The 17,637-nt window shown below is 45.0% G+C and overlaps 1 protein-coding gene across 3 annotated transcripts in view; it reads right to left on the reverse strand.

Moving 5' to 3' along the window:
* LOC129834896 (mitogen-activated protein kinase 6-like) overlaps positions 1-13,591 on the reverse strand; it is a 43,435-nt gene extending 29,844 nt beyond the window's left edge. Inside the window, exons 1-3 of one of the 3 annotated variants that reach the window (XM_055900264.1) lie at positions 8,959-9,667; positions 2,493-3,402; positions 1,782-2,099 (exon numbers count right to left, since the gene is read on the reverse strand). In XM_055900264.1, coding sequence (XP_055756239.1) covers positions 1,782-2,099; positions 2,493-2,729 — 555 coding nt within the window. In that variant the 5' untranslated portion in view covers positions 2,730-3,402; positions 8,959-9,667. Of the gene's footprint in view, positions 1-1,781; positions 2,100-2,492; positions 3,403-8,170; positions 8,432-8,958; positions 9,668-13,325 lie in introns of those variants that run through there. The other 2 variants (XM_055900263.1, XM_055900262.1) reach the window with 2 other exon arrangements.
* Between the last annotated feature and the right edge of the window lie 4,046 nt (positions 13,592-17,637).

The raw sequence follows: 17,637 nt of genomic DNA on the forward strand, positions 1-17,637 counted from the left end.
CCTCCCTGCTTTCTTTCTTCTTCCTCTCTCAGCTCTCCTCCCTGCTTTCTTTCTTCTTCCTCTCTCAGCTCTCCTCCCTGCTTTCTTCATTCTTCCTCTCAGCTCTCCTCCCTGCTTTCTTCATTCTTCCTCTCAGCTCTCCTCCCTGCTTTCTTCATTCTTCCTCTCTCAGCTCTCCTCCCTGCTTTCTTCATTCTTCCTCTCTCAGCTCTCCTCCCTGCTTTCTTCATTCTTCCTCTCTCAGCTCTCCTCCCTGCTTTCTTCATTCTTCCTCTCTCAGCTCTCCTCCCTGCTTTCTTCATTCTTCCTCTCTCAGCTCTCCTCCCTGCTTTCTTCATTCTTCCTCTCTCAGCTCTCCTCCCTGCTTTCTTCATTCTTCCTCTCTCAGCTCTCCTCCCTGCTTTCTTCATTCTTCCTCTCTCAGCTCTCCTCCCTGCTTTCTTCATTCTTCCTCTCTCAGCTCTCCTCCCTGCTTTCTTCATTCTTCCTCTCTCAGCTCTCCTCCCTGCTTTCTTCATTCTTCCTCTCTCAGCTCTCCTCCCTGCTTTCTTCATTCTTCCTCTCTCAGCTCTCCTCCCTGCTTTCTTCATTCTTCCTCTTTCAGCTCTCCTCCCTGCTTTCTTCATTCTTCCTCTCTCAGCTCTCCTCCCTGCTTTCTTCATTCTTCCTCTCTCAGCTCTCCTCCCTGCTTTCTTCATTCTTCCTCTCTCAGCTCTCCTCCCTGCTTTCTTCATTCTTCCTCTCTCAGCTCTCCTCCCTGCTTTCTTCATTCTTCCTCTCTCAGCTCTCCTCCCTGCTTTCTTCATTCTTCCTCTCTCAGCTCTCCTCCCTGCTTTCTTCATTCTTCCTCTCTCAGCTCTCCTCCCTGCTTTCTTCATTCTTCCTCTCTCAGCTCTCCTCCCTGCTTTCTTCATTCTTCCTCTCTCAGCTCTCCTCCCTGCTTTCTTCATTCTTCCTCTCTCAGCTCTCTCTCCTTTCTTCAGTGACCCCTGCTCTCCCCTCAGAGTCCTGTCCAAAGAGCAGTGTACGGCTGGAGAAAGACCCACCTCAACCTACATTCTCCCAGAGCCAGACATCTCAGCCTAATCTCCATTTCTCTGAAGTTTGAACGCACGACTGGTGCACAATCTACAACACACAGCCTGGTCGGCACCACACACAGCCTGGTCGGCACCACACACAGCCTGGTCGGCACCACACACAGCCTGGTCGGCACCACACACAGCCTGGTCGGCACCACACACAGCCTGGTCGGCACCACACACAGCCTGGTCGGCACCACACACAGCCTGGTCGGCACCACACACAGCCTGGTCGGCACCACACACAGCCTGGTCGGCACCACACACAGCCTGGTCGGCACCACACACAGCCTGGTCGGCACCACACACAGCCTGGTCGACACCACACAGCCTGGTCGACACCACACAGCCTGGTCGACACCACACAGCCTGGTCGACACCACACAGCCTGGTCGACACCACACAGCCTGGTCTACAGCACCGGGGCAGGATGTGGATGTGGTCTCCCTCCCCTCAATGGAAATATTGGTTCCCAGGGCCCTTATCTCAGCGGAAGCATTTCCCCTGGGAAGGGAAACGGAGGCGCGACTTCAGGAACGTTTACTTCCTGTGGTGCAGTGTGATCGGGTGACACCATCAGCCTAGGGATTAGCCCAGTTGGTTTCTGGGCAATAAAGCCAGAACGCTATGCAGGTATCACACGGTTATTACAGACGGTAATGAATGTTAGTTTAACTAGTCTCCGTTTTAGCCTCTTACCTTGTGTGAGTAGTGAGGATCCATGATCCGGGCCAGCCCAAAGTCTCCTATCTTCAGCACCAGGTCCTCTGTGTTGACGAACAAGTTGGCAGGCTTCAGGTCTCTGTGCAGTACGTTGGCAGAGTGGATGTACTTGAGGCCTCTCAGCAGCTGGTACATGAAGAGTCTGGCGTGGTCCTCAGAGAGAAGACCCCTCTCCAGGAGCTGACACAGGTCTGTCTCCATGTACTCCTGGACGATGTACACAGAGTTCACCTCTGTCAGAGAGACCATGTCCTCTGTTAGGTGACGACCGCTGGGCCCTAGCGTCTCAAATACCTGGGAGAGGGAAGTAGAGAATATTATCTGTTAGGTGGCGACTGCTGGGCCCTAGCGTCTCAGATACCTGGCAGAGGGAAGGTGTTCATATGTTAACATCAACTCATATGAGCAGATATACCTGCATGTGTGCAGTGTAACTCACATCCTGCCTCTGTTCAGCACTAACTAGTGTGAGGTAGTCCAACAATTGGAAGTGACTTGTATTGTTCAACTCAGGCCAAGTCATATGACGGCAGTTTGATGTTGCAGTGTGACTTGAGCAGGGGAGTTCCCCCACTGTCTGCAGTGTTAGGAGCTGACCCATTCCACTGCTGTCCTGACTAAACACAACTCCATATGAATGGCCAATAAAAAGTACTGTACAGTTGGTTACTGCATTTCCTGTGTTACCTTGACAGTGTTGTCGTGGTCCAGCCTTCTGATGATCTTGATCTCTCTCAGGGCGTGTTTGACGCTCTGAGGATCCGTCAGGATGATCTTCTTCACTGCCACGCGTTTGTCGCAGTCCGTGTCAACGGCTGAGAACACCAGGCCGTTCCCGCCGTAGCCCAGAGGCTTCAGGTCCATGTAACGTGGGCCCAGGTCAAACCCATGGATGTTCATCAGAGACTCAAACTTCTCCGCCATCTTGGATTTGATGTTTTGACTAAGTTTCTATTGACTTTGGGGTTGTTCAATACAAAATGGACAAACTGACTGGTAATAAGCTAAAGAAGGTCTTAACTGGTGTGTAATATTGTGAAAATATAAATGTGGGTGATACAACCCTTACAGAAGACTACTGTTTCCCCCTGTCTAACCCTCACAGAATCACACGGCTCTCTGACTCACAACCAAAGTAGAAAGTCATGTTTGTTTGACAAATGGTGCAAGTTTTTCCAGGCCTAATATGAATAACTTTTTCAAAATCGTTTTTTTTTTTTGGCGCTTCTCTGGTTATTAAACCGTTTTTAGGCGTTTAGTGTTTAACAGCCAGTGATAATGGAATGAACGCAAGAGGCCAATTCAAAACCTACAGCAGCATCTCGTTGCATCCTCACAGTACAGATATATTCAGTGATAGACTCACTCTGTGTAGCTGCATTGATTCTAATTGCGCCAAAAAGCACTACAATTTTAAATTCTATTTTTTTTTGTATTTTTTGTATTTACTTAATCTTCTTCCTTTTGAAACTACCGCTCATCCAAAATGGTGTCTTGCCTTTTAGTCTTCACAGAGTAGTCTGGCCCTCAACAATCGGGTGGCTCAAGCTCACCACAGTCGCAATCAAAGCTATCCTCCATTTTACATGGGCGTAACCTGAAACAGAAACAACACAATGCTTTAGGTCAGCAATCAGACAACAATCAGACAATAGTAACACTGCCATGGCTGGCTGACTTGACATAGTTCCATTCAACCGTTTAACACCCTGACGTCAAATGGACTAAACGACTGTCACTGTCCAATTTAAGATGACCCAAAAGAGAAATACATGTAGAGAAATGCTAGCTAATACGTTTCAAAACTTTAAAACTAGGTTTTTCATCCAATTAGCGACAGATTCACACAAATATTCTAAAATCTGCCAAAAAACAATATGCAAATCTTCCCACCAGAGATTAGTTTCCATCAAATCGACTTGTACACGATTTACATGGTGCGCATCAAAATACATTTTACGGTTAAATTCCCATGTAAAAAAAAAAATAAAAAAAAGCAGGTTAATTGGGTTCATCACATTTTCAACTCTACTGATTGTTTTCACAAAAAACAGATGTTGTATAGCAAGTGTATCCATTCTGGTATTGGCGCGTGTGCTCTAGACAACCGCTCACAGATACAGTGCGGGTATAAAACTACAACTGGATTATTATTGGACAAAAGAGCGAGATTATCTTTATTTGTAAAACGGCAGCCGAGCGTCGATGATCACGTCAACAGAATATGACCCTTGATATTTATTGGAAAATAGTCTTATATTTTAACTATTTGAGGAAAATGTCCAGTTTTAGTCAATAAACTACAAAAAAATTGCTAGCTCGCTGGCTTTGCAATCCAGCCACGTTGCAAAAAGACCATATGGTCTGCGGAAAGTCGCTAGGCAGATGTTAGAATGGGCTAAAGTAGTTTGGCAAAGGGGGGATACCTAGTCAGTTGTACAACTGAATGCCTTCAACTGAAATGAGAGGTTCAGGGGGCTGCCTTAATCCACATCTTTGGCGCCCGGGGAACACACTGGGTTAACTGCCTTGCTCAGGGGCAGAATTACAGATTTATACCTTGTCAGCTCGGGGATTCGATCCAGCAACCTTTACGATTACTGGCCCAACGCTCTAACTTAAGCGACTGAGCGTGGTATGATCGTCGGTGCCAGGCATGCTGGTTCCAGTATCTCAGAAACGGCCGGCCTCCTAGACTTTTCACGCACGACAGTGTCTAGGGTTTACCGAGAATGGTGCGACAAACAAAAAGCATCCGGTCAGCGGCTGTCCTGTGGGCGAAAACAGCTCGTTGATGAGACGTCTAAAGAGACTGTCAAATGTTTTCCTGGCATACGTTAGGTCCCTTGATACCAATTGAGCAATGTTCCCATGCCCAGAAGAATTCAGGCCGTTCTGGATGCAAGGGGGGGGGGGGGTCTGACCCAGTACTAAATTGGTGTACCTAATAAACTGGCCACAATGTATATGGCAAACATTAGCCAGTTAACCGCCTAGAGTCAAGGGCCACGGCCATGTGGAAAACTAATTAGCTTAATAAACAAATTCCCATCAAAATCCACCTGTTTAAGCTGGAGACATTTGCCACTGGCTGCGTCTCAATACAATCTGTTATTCAATGGGTTTCTATGAGCTAATAGCAGTAAGGCCAAATTCAATGTTTCATATATATATATATATATATATACACACTGCTCAAAAAAATAAAGGGAACACTTAAACAACACAATGTAACTCCAAGTCAATTACACTTCTGTGAAATCAAACTGTCCACTTAGGAAGCAACACTGATTGACAATACATTTCACATGCTGTTGTGCAAATGGAATAGACAAAAGGTGGAAATTATAGGCAATTAGCAAGACACCCCCCAAAACAGGAGTGATTCTGGGATGATCACTCTGTCATGCTGATTGAGTTTGAATAACAGACTTGACGCTTCAAAGGAAGGGTGGTGCTTGGAATCATTGTTCTTCCTCTGTCAACCATGGTTGCCTGCAAGGAAACACGTGCCGTCATCATTGCTTTGCACAAAAAGGACTTCACACGCAAGGATATTGCTGCCATTAAGATTGCACCTAAATCAACCATTTATCGGATCTTCAAGAACTTCAAGGAGAGCTGTTCAATTGTTGTGAAGAAGGCTTCAGGGCATCCAAGAAAGTCCAGCAAGCGCCAGGACAGTCTCCTAAAGTTGATTCAGCTGCGGGGTCGGGGCACCACCCGCACAGAGCTTGCTCAGGTATGGCAGCAGGCAGGTGTGAGTGCATCTGTACGCACAGTGAGGCGAAGACTTTTGGAGGATGGCCTGGTGTCAAGAAGGGTAGCAAAGAAGCCACTTCTCTCCAAGAAAAACATCAGGGACAGACTGATATTCTACAAAAGGTACAGGGATTGGACTGCTGGGGACTGGGGTAAAGTCATTTTCTCTGATGAATCCCCTTTCCGATTGTTTGGGGCATCTGGAAAAAAGCTTGTCCGAAGAAGACAAGGTGAGCGCTACCATCAGTCCTGTGTCATGCCAACAGTAAAGCATCCTGAGACCATTCATGTGTGGGGTTGCTTCTCAGCCAAGGGAGTGGGCTCACTCACAATTTTGCCTAAGAACACAGCCATGAATAAAGAATGGTACCAACACATCCTCCGAGAGCAACTTCTCCCAACCATCCAGGAAGTTTGGTGACGAACAATGCCTTTTCCAGCGTGATGGAGCACCTTGCCATTAGGCAAAAGTGATAACTAAGTGGCTCGGGGAACAAAACATCAATATTTTGGGTCCATGGCCAGGAAACTCCCCAGACCTTAATCCCATTGAGAACTTGTGGTCAATCCTCAAAAAGCGGGTGGACAAACAAAAACCCACAAATTCTGACAAACTCCAAGCATTGTTTATGCAAGAATGGGCTGCCATCAGTCAGGATGTGGCCCAGAAGTTAATTGACAGCATGCCAGGGCAGATTGCAGAGATCTTGAAAAAGAAGGGTCAACACTGCAAATATTGACTCTTTGCATCAACTTCATGTAATTGTCAATAAAAGCCTTTGGCACTAATGAAATGCTTGTCATTATACTTCAGTATTCCATAGTAAAATCTGACAAAAATATCTAAAGACACTGAAGCAGCAAACTTTGTGGAAATTCATATTTGTGTCATTCTCAACTTCTGGCCACGACTGTACACCTGTCTTAAATGTGGGAGGACTGGACCTCCGACCTCACATAAAACGACAGTTTTTATAAAAAAATACTTATTTCAGCACCCAAAGAATAGCGTTAGTCTGCAATTACACAGAACAATGTATGTAATTGCTGGCTATTCTTTGGGTGCTGAAATCAGTAGTTTAAAAAAAACAAACTTAATTTTAAATGTGACTCCACACTCCAGTGTTGCCAATTTAGCAAGTCAGATCCTTCCAGCGACTTTTATTGGCAAAAGAGTAGAGACAAATTTAAATACTTTTTAAAGGCTGCCCCAGTGACTTTCGGTTGATTTGATTTAACTAGGCAAGTAAGTTCAGAACAAATTCTTATTTACAATGACCGCCTACCCAGGCCAAACCCGGACGACGCTGGGCCAATTGTGCGCCGATCTATGGGACTCCCAATCAAGGCCGGATGTGATGCAGCCTGGATTCGAACCAGGTACTGCAGGGTCTAAGCCCCCTACGCCACTCGGGATTTAGTGACTTCCGTGTTTGTGTGCCTGCCGGTCTAAACTCAGCTGCTCTTCTCCTGCTCCACTGAGTTAGCGCCACTCTAGCCTCTTGGTCCTCACCCCTCTGCTGCAGCGAGTTTAGTTAATTTATTAAATAGGCTCCTTGTTAAATGGCACCACAGCTCTCTAAGGCATAAACAATAATAACAAGTAAAAAATTAAAATAAAGTGTATACTATTTTCAAAACAAGTACTTGCTGTTTTTTTATGTGCATTTAAATTATTTAATCGGGTCATTTTTGTTCTCCTTCACCTTCAAACATTCCATTTAGTTTTGCTTTGGGGAATGTCTCATTGCATGAGAGGACTGAGGGACAGCATAAACGTAAAAACAAATCCCTATTACGTCATCTAGGGACAAACGCTACTTTCCTTTAAAAAAAATGGATGTTAACACTGCGCTGCTCAACTCCATCGTAAATCGTGGAGTTGAGTCGGCTAGCAAGCTAGCTAAACGTTACTGTAGCATCGTTCGCTAACTAGCTACACACTTTCTGTCCAAAACGGAGCTAGCCAGAAAACACCGAATTGTTTAAATGTAAATAACATGGCGATAGCAGCTTGCCAACAAAACATATTCGCCGTATTGTTGACTATAGGTTATTTTGTGTTAAACTAGTTCATCGTAATAACGTTTTTTTTTCAGATAGCCACTGCTAGCCAAGTTAACCATGTGATCGCTCCCCCATAAGTCATGAACTTCCGACTCCTGTGATATTTCGGGGAACAGACCCCTAGTTGACTGTTAGCTTATCCTACCTTACAGGTGAAATGAAATATCGTATCATTCAGCCAACGGCTTCTATATAACGTTACCCATATAAACATTACATCGAATCAAATGACCAACGTTTATCCTCATATTTGGTTGATAGAGAGCTTGCCAACGATCCCGTGACATGAACAAAGGCGCCCGTTGTTGGCTTGAGGGTCTTTAGTTTAGCTGGCTAACCTCACAAACCAGTCGCTAGCTAGCTTCGTCGGCTACGTGGTCGTACCTCTGAGGTATAAAAGAGCGGATCCTACTCCCTCCTAACACAAAGCCGTTGCCAAACCGACGTCGAAAATGAACGTAATCTGCCGTTTAAAAACATAATACGACCTTCCCACATAACAATGCACTTATACGAAATAGTATTGAATCACTTACTGTTCTCGTCCGTTTCATTTGATATAGCTATGTTTTTCAAGGCGATATAAGGTCGGGCTGCGCTCCGTTCGCACTGCCCTGCGAGTCTGTTACAATCGCCATTCAGACTGGCTGCTTGCGTCAGCGTCATTCAAGAGACGTGGAGAATGGAGATGATGGGAAATCGGGCGGTAAATTCAAAATATTGGAATAAAACAAATATTTAGGGCGATTCTATCTTCTAATGTTTGTTTGATGTTATTTTACTGACTGTGTTTTTTGTTATGTTTAAAAATAGCCTAGTGTCCGAATAAACTGTTATTTTACGCTGTGGGCCCTGAAGTTATTGACAGCCGGGCAGAATCTTATCCTAAATAGATGGAATGGAATAGAATGGAGGATCAAAGCGGCCTTGGGAAACCTCAAACGCAAAACAGTTAAACATTAAGCAACAGTCATTAAAACAGTTACAAATCAATTAACAGCCATTAAAACAGTTAACGTCAATTCATTATTAAACTGCTGATAGTTAGGATTATGTTAATTCAGAAGGTCAATGTTTTTAGACGTAGGCCTGTATATAAAACAATGCATAGGCCTAATTGACAACCTGTCATGTTCAGCCTATAGGCCTATATAAAGCCTATAGCCTAACATAATGCATAGCCTATAGGCCTAATTGACAATCATATTGAGCCTATATATAAAGCCTATATCTTATGTTTATAGTAAACACAGAGACTATGCGGTCTCAATCAATCATTTAATCATGACCTATAGTTTCTGTATTTCTCTCGCATGTATTTTACCTGTTATTGACTGGGCACAGGTGCAGTGCCTGTTACATTTGGACCATATGTCACACACAGTTGCTGAGACGGAGGATTATATTTATATTTTCAAAATAAATATTCAATATCAACACTCAAGAGAGATACTAATATTTGTGTCAACTTCCAAGCAAGTCAGTCAGACAAGACAGACAAACTTGTTTTGGAAATTCCTCTGCTTGCGGAAGACTGCGGATGTGCTGCCGTTGTTTTTCATCCTTCAGCAGCAATGCAGTGTTTTCTGAGCGCTGCCTAATGCTATTTTCAGATTATGGTACACAGTACTGGGTTATTAGCCGCGTTAGAGATAAAAGTCCCTCGGAAAGGTTACTGGTGCTGCGTGAGGATTTAGATAGTCCATCTGTCATGATTCGCTTGTCGCCTTTTTCTGCTGTTTTTTTTAGTCTTCTTTTTTCCCCCGACTAGCGGTATGTGGAATCTCTCGCACTGCGATCTACCTACATCCTCCCGAAATTAATATTCCGAATAAACAAATAAAAATCACACAGAAATAAAACAGAATAGGCAAAATTCGGATCCAGAGATATTCAGATATATTCTGCAGGTCTGGGGTCCGTGTCTGCTATGCAGTAGCTTCAGCAGTCAGTCTGTGAGCCAGTGTGATGTAACAACATCAGCATAGGCAGCACCAGAGCAGGGGAGAGCGGCGGGGAAGGAGGATATGTAGGATAAGTTGATGAATGAACGAGCAACAGAATCGGCCAGTTTAATGAGAGGACCGGAAGAGGCGGGACGCAGAAGCAGCAGGAGCAATAGGGTAGGTTGCTCCCATCAACTGGAGTGTCCATCAACAGGGCCAGCACACCATGTGAAGAGCCATGTGGCTGAGAATGCTGCAGAACGTTACCTGACCCAGCCTGGGATGATGATGTAGACTAGTGGGATGGAGAGACAGGAAGGATGCTTAGACTATTATGCGACAGACATGGTGACGTGAGGTGAGCATTTTGAGACTATGTCCAAGGAGCAGGCTAAAGATCAGCTGTGTTCTCTGTCAGTTCCATATGTAGGAGAAAAGAAAAATAGCTGAATGGAATTCTGACCAATACTACAAATTGCCTACACACACTCACACATAGATCAATAACTATGACATAGATCAATAACTACAGTAATATATAGATCAATCACTACAGTAATATATAGATCAATCACTACAGTAATATATAGATCAATAACTACAGTAATATATAGATCAATCACTACAGTAATATATAGATCAATAACTACAGTAATTTATAGATCAATCACTACAGTAATATATAGATCAATCACTACAGTAATACATAGATCAATAACTACAGTAATATATAGATCAATCACTACAGTAATATATAGATCAATCACTACAGTAATATATAGATCAATCACTACAGTAATATATAGATCAATAACTACAGTAATTTATAGATCAATCACTACAGTAATATATAGATCAATCACTACAGTAATATATAGATCAATCACTACAGTAATATATAGATCAATAACTACAGTAATATATAGATCAATAACTACAGTAATATATAGATAATTTACTACAGTAATATATAGATCAATCACTACAGTAATATATAGATCAATCACTACAGTAATATATAGATCAATCACTACAGTAATATATAGATCAATAACTACAGTAATATATAGATAATTTACTACAGTAATATATAGATCAATCACTACAGTAATATATAGATCAATAACTACAGTAATTTATAGATCAATCACTACAGTAATATATAGATCAATCACTACAGTAATATATAGATCAATCACTACAGTAATATATAGATCAATAACTACAGTAATATATAGATAATTTACTACAGTAATATATAGATCAATCACTACAGTAATATATAGATCAATCACTACAGTAATATATAGATCAATCACTACAGTAATATATAGATCAATAACTACAGTAATATATAGATAATTTACTACAGTAATATATAGATCAATCACTACAGTAATATATAGATCAATCACTACAGTAATATATAGATCAATCACTGCAGTAATATCTAGATCAATCACTACAGTAAGACATAGATCAATAACTATGACACAGGTCATTCGGGCTCCCGAGTGGGAGTGGTCTAAGGCACTGCATCTCAGTGCAAGAGGTGTCACTACAGTCCCTGGTTCGATTCCAGGCTGTATCACATCCAGCTGTGATTGGGAGTCCCATAAGGCGACGCACAATTGGCCCAGCGTCGTCCGGGTTTTGGCGGGGTAGGCCATCATTGTAAATAAGAATTTGTTCCTAACTGACTTGCCTCGTTAAATAAAGGTAAAAAGAAAAAAAAGGTAAATCGAAGTTGCTGAAAATGTCCCAGTGTACTAATGAGTCCTCACACTTTAAACCTCTCCTCCCCCCTCACCTCCCCCTCTCATATCTCCTCCTCATCTCTTCCCTCTTCTCTCTCCTCCCCCTCCTCCTCACCTCCCCCTCTCATATCTCCTCCTCCTCTCCCCCCTCTTCTCTCTCCTCCCCCTCCTCCTCACCTCCCCCTCTCATATCTCCTCCCCCTCTCCTCCTCTCCTCTTCTCCTCCCCCTCTTCTCTCTCCTCCCTCCTCTCCTCCCCCTCTCATATCTCCTCCCCCTCTCTTCCCCTGTTTCCTCCCCATCTCCTCCTCCTCTCTTCTCAAGATTAGTCTACAGTATCATTTGTTGAGGCCCTTAGACTCCCTCTCAAAGAGCATGTGATTGTGTCAACCTGCTGAGGTTGAAGTAGTAGGATATCCATCACACTGGCTTATGTAACTAATGTTGATATGTTGAAACTGAAGCCGTATCACGACGCAGATGGTCAGTATGAAGTAGCACCATAGACAGTGGGAGCTGATTTGACAAAATAACGTTGCCGTGACTTTGATATCAAATGGAAACTCTATCCTAATGCACAAAGGGACAACACACCTGTGTCTACACTGTTACTACAGAACCACTTTGTATCGATGTGCTGTGCTTTACGGGCTAAGACGTCCCTCTCTGAGTCCCAGGATGCGTTACAAATAGCACCCTAGGGCATAGGGGTCTATTTGGGACTTAATTCCAGTGTTATTTCATCTGCACAGAATGTTCTCTGTTCTCAGAGTGTGAAGAGTGGTTCTGACTACCGTGTCTCCAAGGAGATGTGAAAATTCTGTTTACACCCGTCTGTCACTGCTGCTGTGATGATGACAGTGGGAATAATCAAAGGAAGCTCATCACAAGCCTGCCTGCATGCCTGCCTTTCTGCCTGCCTGCTTGTCTGCCTGTCTGTCTTTCTGCCTGCCTCAGCCTCGACTCATGCTTCCAGCTCACCATCTCACCACAGAGAGAGAAAAAGAGAGACATACAGAGATCTCTAGCGCTCGTTGTTCATCTACAATCGTCAAAAACTAAATTGCTATTCGGCTGAAACAGACAGTCATGTCTCTTAGACTCTCCTACATGCCCAGCCAACAAACCTCTCATGTCTCTTAGACTCTCCTACACGCCCAGCCAACAGACCTCTCATGTCTCTTAGACTCTCCTACATGCCCAGCCAACAGACCTCTCATGTCTCTTAGACTCTCCTACATGCCCAGCCAACAGACCTCTCATGTCTCTTAGACTCTCCTACACGCCCAGCCAACAGACCTCTCATGTCTCTTAGACTCTCCTACACGCCCAGCCAACAAACCTCTCATGTCTCTTAGACTCTCCTACATGCCCAGCCAACAGACCTCTCATGTCTCTTAGACTCTCCTACATGCCCAGCCAACAAACCTCTCATGTCTCTTACACTCTCCTACATGCCCAGCCAACAAACCTCTCATGTCTCTTAGACTCTCCTACATGCCCAGCCAACAGACCTCTCATGTCTCTTAGACTCTCCTACACGCCCAGCCAACAGACCTCTCATGTCTCTTAGACTCTCCTACACGCCCAGCCAACAAACCTCTCATGTCTCTTAGACTCTCCTACATGCCCAGCCAACAGACCTCTCATGTCTCTTAGACTCTCCTACATGCCCAGCCAACAGACCTCTCATGTCTCTTAGACTCTCCTACACGCCCAGCCAACAGACCTCTCATGTCTCTTAGACTCTCCTACACGCCCAGCCAACAGACCTCTCATGTCTCTTAGACTCTCCTACACGCCCAGCCAACAGACCTCTCATGTCTCTTAGACTCTCCTACACGCCCAGCCAACAGACCTCTCATGTCTCTTAGACTCTCCTACATGCCCATAGAACACTTCAACCAGAGTCCCTCTGCACTTATACTGTTGTTCTGCCGTGTTCAACTTAGTCTGTAACTGGATATTGCAGCCGTCTATCTCTCTTACCATGGTTGAAATCCTCCCGGAGTGTCAGGAACGCCATGGTACAGAACAGCAGTTAATCCATACAGTTATGCACTAAGGAAAGAGACCAATATCCAACGGTCCAGCACGGCTTGTCCCACAGTCCACAGGGCTTACAGCAGCCCCTCAGCAGCCAGGCAAAGGGAAGTAGACAGTTGCCAGACAGACAGACAGACAGTCCACTAGTAGCCTGTGGAGTGATACAGTACTGTGTAGAAATAGATTGTCACAGTCTTGGTGATATGTTGTGTTGCTCAATGTGAGTCAGTCTGGGTTGGGAGGTGGAGCTCCATGAAGACCATGTGAGTCAGTCTGGGTTGGGAGGTGGAGCTCCATGAAGAGTACATATAGGCTGAACATGGAGAGAGGGAGGGAGAGAGAGGGGGGGAGGGAGGAGCAAAGGGGAAGAGGGGGGAGAGACAGGGAGGGAGGGAGAGGGGGAGGAGTGAGGGAGCGAATGAGAGAGGGAGGGGGAGAGAGGGGGGGAGAGAGCAAAGAGAGGGTGGGAGACTGAAGGGGGAGGAGAGAGAAAGTAGAGATGGAGGGAGAGAGGGACATTGAGAGAGAGGGAGAGTGGGGGGAGAGCGGGAGAGTGGGGGTAGGTGCATCTGGCTGCATCTCTCTCTCTCTGTCTCTCTCTCCCTGCATCTCTCTCTCTCTCTCTCTCTCTCTCTCTCTCCCTGCATCTCTCTCTCTCTGTCTCTCTCTCCCTGCATCTCTCTCTCTTTCCCTGCATCTCTCTCGCTCTCTCTCGCTCTCTCTCTCCCTGCATCTCTCTCTCTCTCTCTCTCTCTCTCTCTCTCTCTCTCTCTCTCTCTCTCTCTCTCTCTCTCTCTCTCCTTGCATCTCTCTCTCTGTCTCCCTGCATCTCTCTCTCTCTCCCTGCATCTCTCTCGCTCTCTCTCGCTCTCTGTCTCCCTGTATGTCTCTCTATCTGTCTCTCTCTCTCTCTCTCTCCCTACATCTCTCTCTCTCTCCCTGCATCTCTCTCTCTCTCCCTGCATCTCTCTCTCTCTCCCTGCATATCTCTCTCTCTCTCTCCCTGCATATCTCTCTCTCTCTCTCCCTGCATATCTCTCTCTCTCCCTGCATATCTCTCTCTCTCTCCCTGCATATCTCTCCCTCTCTCCCTGCATATCTCTCCCTCTCTCCCTGCATCTCTCTCTCTCTCTCTCCCTGCATCTCTCTCTCTCTCTCTCTCTCTCTCTCTCTCTCTCTCTCTCTCTCTCTCTCTCCCTGCATATCTCTCTCTCTCTCCCTGCATATCTCTCTCTCTGTATCTCTCTCCCTCTGCATATCTCTCTCTCTCTCTCCCTGCATATCTCTCTCTCTCCCTGCATATCTCTCTCCCTGCACATCTCTCTCTCTCCCTGCATATCTCTCTCTCTCTCCCTGCAGCTCTCTCTCTCTGCATCTCTCTCTCTCTCTCCCTGCATATCTCTCTCTCTATCTCTCTGCATATCTCTCTCCCTGCATATCTCTCTCTCTCTCCCTGCATATCTCTCTCTCTCTCTCTCTCTCTCTCTCTTTCTTAAGAAGTGAGGTTGCTGTATAATCACACCATATTCGTTTCCTTAATACTCTTCTTTTGCAAAGGGCAGTGCAGAGATGCTTTGATCTGTTCTGGTAGATATATAGTACCAGTCAAAAGTGTGGACACACTTACATTTCAGGTGAAGCTGGTTGAAAGAATGCCAAGAGTGTGCAAAGCTGTCAACAAGGCAAAGGGTGGCTACTTTGAAGAATCTCAAATATAAAATATATTGTGATTTATTTAACACTTTTTTAAATTTTTTATTCTACAATGTAGAAAATAGTAAAAATAAAGAAAAACCCCCGACTCAGGAGGTGTGTCCAAACTGTTGACTGGTACAAGAGGTGTGTCCAAACTGTTGACTGGTACAGGAGGTGCGTCCAAACTGTTGACTGGTTAGGAGGTGTGTCCAAACTGTTGACTGGTTAGGAGGTGTGTCCAAACTGTTGACTGGTACAGGAGGTGTGTCCAAACTGTTGACTGGTTAGGAGGTGTGTCCAAACTGTTGACTGGTATAGGAGGTGTGTCCAAACTGTTGACTGGTACAGGAGGTGTGTCCAAACCGTTGACTGGTACAGGAGGTGTGTCCAAACCGTTGACTGGTAGGGGAGGTGTGTCTAAACTGTTGACTGGTACAGGAGGTGTGTCCACACTGTTGACTAGTACAGGAGGTGTGTCCAAACTGTTGACTGGTATAGGAGGTGTGTCCAAACTGTTGACTGGTACAGGAGGTGTGTCCAAACTGTTGACTGGTACAAGAGGTGTGTCCAAACTGTTGACTGGTACAGGAGGTGTGTCCAAACTGTTGACTGGTATAGGAGGTGTGTCCAAACTGTTGACTGGTACAGGAGGTGTGTCCAAACTGTTGACTGGTACAGGAGGTGTGTCCACACTGTTGACTAGTACAGGAGGTGTGTCCAAACTGTTGACTGGTACAGGAGGTGTGTCCAAACTGTTGACTGGTGCAGGAGGTGTGTCCAAACTGTTGACTGGTACAAGAGGTGTGTCCAAACTGTTGACTGGTACAGGAGGTGTGTCCAAACTGTTGACTGGTATAGGAGGTGTGTCCAAACTGTTGACTGGTACAGGAGGTGTGTCCAAACTGTTGACTGGTACAGGAGGTGTGTCCACACTGTTGACTGGTACAGGAGGTGTGTCCAAACTGTTGACTGGTACAGGAGGTGTGTCCAAACTGTTGACTGGTATAGGAGGTGTGTCCAAACTGTTGACTGGTACAGGAGGTGTGTCCAAACTGTTGACTGGTACAGGAGGTGTGTCCAAACTGTTGACTGGTACAGGAGGTGTGTCCAAACTGTTGACTGGTATAGGAGGTGTGTCCAAACTGTTGACTGGTACAGGAGGTGTGTCAAAACTGTTGACTGGTACAGGAGGTGTGTCCACACTGTGTTTGGTACTGTGTTTAGTCATTTCGTCCTGGCTTTGTGTGGCTGGCGCGAGAATGGAGAAAGGATGTTGGGTGTATTAGTGTGGTGTTACAGGGTAGTGATATGATGGTAGTGATGTGGTGTTACAGGGTAGTAATATGATGGTAGTGATGTGGTGTTACAGGGTAGTAATATGATGGTAGTGGTGTGGTGTTACAGGGTAGTAATATGATGGTAGTGGTGTGGTGTTACAGGGTAATAATATGATGGTAGTGATGTGGTGTTACAGGGTAGTAATATGATGGTAGTGGTGTGGTGTTACAGGGTAGTAATATGATGGTAGTGGTGTGGTGTTACAGGGTAACAATATGATGGTAGTGGTGTGGTGTTACAGGGTAGTAATATGATGGTAGTGGTGTGGTGTTACAGGGTAGTAATATGATGGTAGTGGTGTGGTGTTACAGGGTAGTAATATGATGGTAGTGGTGTGGTGTTACAGGGTAGTAATATGATGGTAGTGGTGTGGTGTTACAGGGTAGTAATATGATGGTAGTGATGTGGTGTTACAGGGTAGTAATATGATGGTAGTGGTGTGGTGTTACAGGGTAGTAATATGATGGTAGTGGTGTGGTGTTACAGGGTAGTAATATGATGGTAGTGGTGTGGTGTTACAGGGTAGTAATATGATGGTAGTGGTGTGGTGTTACAGGGTAGTAATATGATGGTAGTGGTGTGGTGTTACAGGGTAGTAATATGATGGTAGTGGTGTGGTGTTACAGGGTAGTAATATGATGGTAGTGGTGTGGTGTTACAGGGTAGTAATATGATGGTAGTGGTGTGTTGGTGTGGTGTTACAGGGTAGTAATATGATGGTAGTGGTGTGGTGTTACAGGGTAGTAGGATGATGGTAGTGGTGTGGTGTTACAGGGTAGTAATATGATGGTAGTGGTGTGTTGGTGTGGTGTTACAGGGTAGTAATATGATGGTAGTGGTGTGGTGTTACAGGGTAGTAGGATGATGGTAGTGGTGTGGTGTTACAGGGTAGTAATATGATGGTAGTGGTGTGGTGTTACAGGGTAGTAATATGATGGTAGTGGTGTGGTGTTACAGGGTAGTAATATGATGGTAGTGGTGTGGTGTTACAGGGTAGTAATATGATGGTAGTGGTGTGGTGTTACAGGGTAGTAATGTGATGGTAGTGGTGTGGTGTTACAGGGTAGTAATATGATGGTAGTGGTGTGGTGTTACAGGGTAGTAATCTGATGGTAGTGGTGTGGTGTTACAGGGTAGTAATATGATGGTAGTGGTGTGTTGGTGTGGTGTTACAGGGTAGTAATATGATGGTAGTGGTGTGGTGTTACAGGGTAGTAGGATG

Source organism: Salvelinus fontinalis, chromosome 35, assembly GCF_029448725.1.
Source record: "Salvelinus fontinalis isolate EN_2023a chromosome 35, ASM2944872v1, whole genome shotgun sequence".
Lineage (NCBI taxonomy): Eukaryota > Metazoa > Chordata > Actinopteri > Salmoniformes > Salmonidae > Salvelinus > Salvelinus fontinalis.